This window comes from Carya illinoinensis, chromosome 15 (genome assembly GCF_018687715.1).
Source record: "Carya illinoinensis cultivar Pawnee chromosome 15, C.illinoinensisPawnee_v1, whole genome shotgun sequence".
Classification (NCBI taxonomy): domain Eukaryota; kingdom Viridiplantae; phylum Streptophyta; class Magnoliopsida; order Fagales; family Juglandaceae; genus Carya; species Carya illinoinensis.
Window position 1 is genome coordinate 18,570,187 of NC_056766.1, and position 8,360 is coordinate 18,578,546.

Consider the following 8,360-nt stretch of genomic DNA (forward strand, 5'->3'; position numbering starts at 1 on the left):
AAGTGAATTTGTTGGCTGCTCAAGACAGGATGAAGATGCAATATGATAGACATAGGACTGAGAGAGAATTTGATGTGGGAGATTGGGTCTTTCTAAGACTACAACCATATAAACAGTAGTCCTTGGCAGCAAAGAAGAGCTTCAAGCTGTCACCTCGATTTTATGGTCCATTTCAAGTTTTACAAAGGGTGGGCAAAGTAGCATATAAGTTGGATCTTCCTTCTTATTCTTCAATGCATTCGGTGGTGCATGTTTTTTGTTTAAAGAAAAAGCTTGGACAGTAGCAGGCTCCACTTTCAACACTTCCACCAATTAATTTTCAAGGTGAGTTAGTGTTGGAACCTGAGGTGATCTTGTAGATAAGAAGTAAAAAAGTCAATAATCGAGCTGTTGTGGAAGTCTTGGTCCAATGGCAAGGAGCAGATTCTGAAAGTACTACATGGGAGTCATATTGGCAACTCAGGAAGAAATTCCCTCACCTTGTGGGCAAGGTACTTTAAAGGGAGAGGGTATGTGAAGGGTTGAATTTTAGAGAAGTGCAGGAGCTGTAAAGAGGAAGTGCAGAAGCTGTGAAGGGTGTAGGAGATATGTCATTTGAGTTGTAAATAGATTACATTGTCGTTTAAGAGTAATACACATAGTTTCATTAAATAGAACGGCATCGTTTGATGCCTTACTTGTACTAAGCTTGGCACGATGTCATGTAAATCCTAACTATAATAACATATTGTTGTTACAGATGTTCAATAAATAGAGGAATGGGAAGAAGGATCCCATTTCCCGAATTATGCAAACAATGAAATAATTCTCTCTTAGTTCTCTCTCTTGCTTCTTCTTGATCTTCTTGGAGATTGACTCTCTCGAACAAATCTACAGAAAAGTACCCATTACAATTCTCGATTTTCGTGAAATCTGGAATTTCACTTCGTTAAAATTTAGGGATGTTTTACACCCACCACTGGGAGCTCTCTAGGTATTTTTTAAATTATTTTTTTACATTATTTTTTAAATACTTTTAAATATTTTTAAAAATAAAAAAATTATAATATTATTAAATGATATTTTCTTCACATTTTCTTAATCATTAAGAAAAAGCTTAAAAAAAGAAACAAAAAAAGAAAGCGCGTAAACTCCAACAACATCCCAGCATTTTTCTTATAATTTTCGTTTGCTTTTCGTTTATTACTTTTCGAGAAATACTTTTTGCAGTCGGGAAATGCAGTCGGCTTGCAGTCGTGGAGAAAAAAGTGAATTAATACGGGACTTACATGAAAAAAAAAATTATTTTTATAACTTTTTTTTATTCATGTAGGTCCCTCTGAATATAAAATAATTTTTTTATAATTTTTTTTTATTCATTCCGTACAGCCGACTGCACGCCGACTACATTTCCCGACTGTATCTAGCAAAGCCCTTCTTACCGCATAATTTTTGGTGATGCCATCCAATTTCTCCAAATAATAAGGAATATCATAATGGATTACAATAGTCATAACAATATTGAATTTATGGCTGCATCCGAAACAATGCTGTCACTTTCACATTATTTACATCAAATACATGGTTGATAATTACAGCAACAAACCTCACAGCCTCTAAACTCTCATTTTTATCTCAGCTACTTTTTCTCATTACCTGCAATGTGCCACCATAACAAACTTCAGTGTTCTAAACTTCTAACCTTTTATATTTTTTCCTTTTATAAGTTTTCAGGAAATTAGATTTAGCCCTTGTCCATAAACACAAACCATCTCAAAATTTTTCAATATTTTCTTTCCAAACATCACTCAATCACATACTTTTCAATTTCAATTGTTTAAATTTTTCATCTAATTATTACTTAATTATTACAATTTTTCTAAAATTTTAAACAAAACACAAAATTAATACAACTTTTTTAAATTTCAAAACATAAATAATATTAAAAAATTGTATTCTAATAATATTTTAATTTTATAATATTTTTATTCAATCTTTTTTCTTTCATTTCTCAAAATCTAATAAAATATCTTAACTCAAACAATTTCACTACCATTTATAAAATTATATTCTCATCTCATTTCCCAAATATCCCTATCCATCATCCAATATTTATAGCTAAATTATATAAACTTTATATAGGTCTCGTTTGGTGGAATTGAAGCTGCACTTGTTTGGGGTAAATGAGGAATATTTTGATGTAAAAACAGCCTGTTCATTTCATCTCAACTCATCTGGATGACGAAATCATCTCAACTCATTTTATCTAATCATTACAACTTATACAAATTTCCAAACAAAATACAATAAACAATTCAACTTTTTCAAATTTTAAAATAAAAATAATATTTTAACAATATTTTATTCAACTTTTATCTTATCTCATCTCAACTTAACTTAACTCAACTCAATATCCAAACCATGAAAGGGAACCGTGAAACCTCCGCTTCAAACATGTCGTAGAAAACAGGAGGGCAGGAGGATCATAGCAACGTAATTTAACAGGCTAGTCCTTAGAAATAACTTCATCATTTTATAAGGGGGAAAAAGGGAAAGGGTTTAACAGTGGTAATAAAAGGCTAATGAAAGTGTTCATTAGTAGAAAAATGGTAAGGAATTTTCAACCTCAAGACAAACTTAAAGGTAAAGAACCTTCTACAGACCCTATTATAATGGAGGGGTGCCTCGGTCAGCAAAACTGAAACATGAGCTCGATCAATCCTTCTTGTCACGGGCAACCCTTGCACGATATCTGAGCTCTGCCCTTTTCCATCTTACCATCAGGAAACATAAGGAAAGGAGTGTGTTTATCTGCAAAAGAAAAGAGAATGTCCAAGCAAGTGCAGCTCAGAAAAAAGAAGCAGATAACATAGGGGGAACCATAAAAAACCGATTGACACTTACCAAGATTATGATTGCGATGACAAGAAGAGGCCCAGACCATAGAACCGAGAGAAAAACACCACTCCGATCAAAATAATTCTGGCCAGCGAAGCTCTTCCAGTTTTCACCTAGGAATCTATTGAGATTCTCGGCAAGACATACACCAGCCACTGCATGAAATCATGCCTTTATTAGATCATCTGATCATGTTTCCAAAGATATTTAAAACAAGCAGTTTGTAAATGGTAATATAAAAACTATTGTTATATGTGTGTGCATGTGCAGGTGTAATGGTGTATACAAGGTGAACATGGAAAGAACAGCAATGTGTCAATGTCAGAACAGCCAAGTCTAATGGGCCTTGAGAACTTTCAATTATCTTCTTGAATTTCTACTCACTTGAAACATGTAAACCAAATAGCAACCAGTGAGGCTGACTTAATGCTAGGTGTTCTTACTTGGATAGGAAAATCCAAATTTTAACTGATGTGTACATGAAATCAATGTTAGATACTTTCAGTAGAAAAATTATGAGCTTCAATTCTAGTCATAGCTGTCGTTACAAAAACTATAACATATATACCCATACAAGTCCAAAAGGCAAAGTACCAAAAAAGATGTACAACTTTACTATGTGCTATTTATTAACCACTCAAAGATGGCTTAATATGTTGAAAGACAACTTTATTAGGCAAGACATTTACAGGTGTCTTGCTTTCCAGAGAAGAGACGTTTAGAGAAAATTCTTCATTCATCATTTTACATCTAGAAATTTAAGTGGAAATAGCCCAAAGGACTAATACCTATGAGGATAAGATGGATAAACAAATATCAATACCGTGAACAAGGAAATGCAAGGACTAATCCAGCGAATTAGAGGGAAATAATTGCAGGGCACCCCATAACAAATAAAGTAAAGATCAATTGTCAAATTAAACCGATGAGTGTGATGACCCGGTTGTTGGATACTAATCAGTGATCAGATTGTGGGATGGTAATCACATTATTAGAAGAAAATATAATTTCCATCATTTCCATAAACACAGACAGACAAAACCTTGCCCAAACATGGAATGCACATTTTGTAACTCTTACGGTGCTTCAAAGGTTTTGATAATAGATACAAAAAAACACCTACGGCAACTTTTGGCTTTCAACTTTACATAATCAAGCTAAGCAGATGATAAAATGCCATAATTTGAAAATTCACAACGCTGAGGAAACACCACAACAACAACACCCCTAAATGTTGGTAAAAGTCACATTTTAGGATTTGCAATTACAGAAAACCTGCTGAATTCTTCAATTGGGGGATCATGGAAATATTCTCCAATTCTTCAATTAACAAGGTGCGTTCATAAACTATCTGTGATATAATAGTATAATAAATCATAGAGATTGAGTTGGGCACACGAAGAGTTACCAACAATTCAAGGAACTAGGGATTGCTGGACAGTACATCCGTAGAACATAGCTGTAGTTGGGGAAAAAGGGCTACAATGGTTTGGTTACGAATGAAGATTAAAAGCCATACAAAGACAAGCGCATGACAACATTATCTCAACTGATAAAAGAAAATGAATTGGGTGGAGATTTGTGGACAAATAACTGAATTTGTTGAATTGTAGTTTCCTATATCAGTGCAGATCTGAGACTTTTGGCCTTAGGATGTAAAGTAAAAGCAACAAGGACAGAAAGTCTAGCTCAACTCGACTACTAATTCCTATGAGTTCAAGAAAATGGTGGGGAATGTGAATCTTTTATATATCACTTGTCCACTGTGCACTCTTGAGTCACTTGTCATGCCCGAGAACAAATACTAGTGTGATCAAAATTTAACTTTGTCAAACGGCTGCCGCTTGAATATTTTGGTGCTATTTGACTTTGTTTAAATGCTGATTTAATATAGAAGGCAAGATAAAAATAAAATAAAAAATAAAAAAAATCCAAAGTAGATCCTATAGGTCTTTTTGAAAATAGGAAAACTTGACTCGATGGTGACAACTTCCAATCAGAAATTTCAGACTCTAGAAACCCTAAGGGCAGGTCTGCGATGCCTCTCAAAGAGCCTAGGGAATTTCCTTATTTTAAAACAGAAAATTGGAAGCTTCCAAGAAGCGACCTAAAAAGCCACAAATTCATGGAGGACAAAATTGGTCTATATGCCAGTTTAGCCCTTCCAAAAAATTGTGTATCCAAAAGTATTCACCCTCTCTTCTCCCAGGTCTGGCCACCCTTGCAGCCACGTTTTGCAACCCAAAGAAAGCACTAACCACATCAAAAACTAACCCTAAAAAGACCAGTCAATTTGAAACCTCCCAAAATTACTTATAAAGCCTAGTTCACCTAGTGAGTAGCCAATGTGGGATTTAACGCCTGTGACTACCTTCATAACTTACCCACTCTATGTGGATTATCCATATTCTCCAATGTGGGACTGGGGTGATACAAAAACCCTCTCTTAAATTCCTCACTTCCTCATCAAGGCCATATAATGCAGCGCTTCAGTATCATGACTGGCCTTACAAGGTAGCTTTGTATCTGCTCTATAATCCCAAAGAGACTAGTCAATCTGAAACTTTCCTAGAGTCACTTATAAAACCCAGTTTCCCCTAGTAAGTATCAATGTGGGACTTAACAACCATGATTACCTAAGAAACTCCCCATTCTGTGTGAATCATCCATTTTCCTAAAGTGGGACTGGGGCATTACACACTATTTCTGCAAAAGTTTAATCAAGAAATTCATTGAAAGACTCCTTTCAAGCCTGCCGCAACATCTACTGATGTCCATAACCTAGATGCGATTCCACTTGTGGCCACAAGAATGGAACCAGGTTCTTTGATATTGCCAACCCTTACCCTCAAAGCATAAATGTGTGCTTGCCACCCAAGAGATTAAAGGAAAAATATTTATGACATGTGTTAATGCTGGTTTTAATATTTTAATGTTATTTGAAAATACAATCTTTTTACCTTATTCCTATATGATGTGTTTACTTACCGAGTATTTGACTCATTTTTTTATGTTTTAAAACGTTTTAGGTGACTATGATGAGTCCGCAGGCCATAATCAGTAATAGATACAAGAACTTATTGAAGCTTTGATAAGTGTTCAGCACACAGTATTTAGGATTTGGTTTCTGCTAACATGATGACATTGAGGAATTTTGTTAGTTTCAGTTTATTTGAGTCGTTACTCTCAATATCGGCATTTTCATAAATATTTTCAGTTAGTTGAGGTATTAAAGTTTATATATCTCTTCTACCTGGTGCTTTGTAATGTTATGATGTGGCATTCCTAATCCTATGGGAATCAGGTGCTACACTTGTTGTTTCAATACAAGCTGGAATAGTGCACACTGTACAAGTATTTAGCATCATCTACAATGTTAATCTCAAATAGAAGAGATCGATTAGCATGGGTTTATGTCGTATTTGTAGAAGAACAATAACAACTTGATTCTTTAAGGCAAAAACATTTCTCCAGTGTAAAACCCTGCCTCTAATTATTCCACCAACTGTTGATTCTACAAGAAATTGGTATTATAATGCCTAGACATAATAAGGTTGTCATACCACTCCAGTATTTTTTTTAATCGCTAATTCACAACAAGATAAATATATGCCAAGCCTACAATGAAGAAGAACAATATTCACTACTAATGAAACCTCAGATTCTTTGCATCACAGCCCTCATCCACTCACACCCCCTACCCCTCCAAACAAAAAGAAAAGGAACAGTAAACAACATCTTATCATCCTCCAAAACTTGAAATCAAATAATTACCATGCATCTTCTATGTTAAAACCCTTTTTTTCTTTGATTAACAGCAATTCGATAGTCAAGCATATGAAGAAAAAGTAAAACATTTGTCTAAACAATTCAAAATAATATGTATCATAACACATGAGGAGGAACCTAAATAATAAAATCGGAAGATGGCTGTGGAGAATATGCAAGTAATAGACCTACATGCCAGGAGGAACAAGCACATCTGAAAGTTGATATTCTTCCTCGAGAAGATCGTTAGCAGCAACAACGTAAAGTGTAACCCCAGTAAGCACATTAACCAAGGTTCCTGTCAAAGGCAAAGGCAACATAACATCGAACAATCAATTGAAATGGGATCCAAACTACTGACTCATATCATAAGAGGACAAAATTATAAGTTTTGAAGAGATATTAACCACCTGACACGAATTAAACAACTTTAATAGAGCAAATCGCTCAGACATGACGAAGGATGTTCATTTCAGTCAGCCAGGAGTGAAACTAATACAAGATACATACACCATTCTGCATCCCTTACATTATAGCATAATTTTCCTTTATTTTACATAATCATGGCCCCAAATCTGGAATCATGTCGGACGCAATTGACGAAATAAACAGAACAACAAAGGGTTTTGTTTCTACCCATTTATTTAGCAAAAAGTGTCATCTTTCTCATTTCGCACCCAAACTATAAATTTAGTATTAGATTTAAGATCTGGGTGCGTTTAGAAGGTTGTACTCTCAATCATCTCGGAAACCAAAGCAACAAGGAATAAGATTCTTGAAGATCTGAGCACTGCACGTGGCTTTGCTCTCCCCCGAGCTAAAAAACAACGGGAACATACCTTCCAGTCGATTGCGTGGAAGAAACCAATGAAATTGTCGGCGGCGGGACGTAGACCGGAGCGCAGCTCGGAAGAGAATTTCTGGACCAGATCCGCCATTTGATCCATGTGCTCCTCCAAAGCCGATTTAAGCTCCTCCATGGCCTTCCAAATCCTCCAAAAGTTCTCGCCTTCAAGCTGTAGCAACAAGAAATACGCACAACTTTTCCACTGTAAATTTATTTTCGCGTCTTGTCTTGTAAATCGTGGTGAGACCCTGCGTATATTATGGGAACGGAGTCTTCTTTGATTGGTTCTTTCCAAAACTTCCTATTACCTGTGGCCTGTGGGTGAACTTGACCTTCACGTCATCCTATCCGTTAAAACTTGCCATTGGGCCCAGGCCCGGGCGGTATATATCTCCCGTCCAGCCCGGCATTTATATATATAAATAAATAAATATAAATATATATAAAAATTAAATTTATAATGATATGACACCGTTTTAATTATTTTTAAAACAACGTTATTTAAATTGGTCTTTCTCTCAAGTGTGAGGCCAAAGTTTTCTCCCTCCTGCCCAGCAAAGGTTTGAGTTTGCTGCATGCAACATGATCTTTCTTTTTGGAGATTTGGTGTTTCTTGGTTCATTGTTTGATCACCTCTAGCCACTAATGGCAAAGGACATTACTACTTAGTGGGACAGATTGTCTCTAACGGAAAAGGAGGCTAAGAATGTGGTTGTAAGGAAAGATGATATCCATGCAATGTTGGAAAGGGGCCGATTTTGTTTAATCAAGATTGTTACATATAAGAGAGTGAGTCGTGAGGCTTTCAAGGCTACTATATATGTTGAAGATTTGGAAAGTGGATGCCATTGCAAACATTATTGATGTG

General features: G+C 35.5%; 1 protein-coding gene across 1 annotated transcript; it reads right to left on the reverse strand.

Moving 5' to 3' along the window:
- Positions 1–2,492: 2,492 nt before the first annotated feature.
- On the reverse strand, positions 2,493–7,801 carry LOC122297625 (transmembrane protein 18). The gene is made up of 4 exons (XM_043107733.1): positions 7,485–7,801; positions 6,838–6,943; positions 2,884–3,032; positions 2,493–2,790 (listed from the first exon to the last, which is right to left on the reverse strand). The coding sequence occupies exons 1-4, from the start codon at positions 7,623–7,625 to the stop codon at positions 2,695–2,697; spliced, it is 492 nt and encodes a 163-aa protein (XP_042963667.1). The 5' UTR covers positions 7,626–7,801; the 3' UTR covers positions 2,493–2,694.
- Positions 7,802–8,360: the final 559 nt, after the last annotated feature.

Excerpts from the sequence above, each read along its gene's own strand:
- LOC122297625 (XM_043107733.1), bottom strand. The coding sequence starts at position 7,625 with ATGGAGGAGCTTAAATCGGCTTTGGAGGAGCACATGGATCAAATGGCG. Across the intron at positions 3,033-6,837 it reads GTGCTTGTTCCTCCTGGCAT|TGGCTGGTGTATGTCTTGCC; the intron begins GTAGGTCTATTA and ends GATTTCATGCAG. Across the intron at positions 2,791-2,883 it reads TCATCGCAATCATAATCTTG|ATAAACACACTCCTTTCCTT; the intron begins GTAAGTGTCAAT and ends TTTCTTTTGCAG.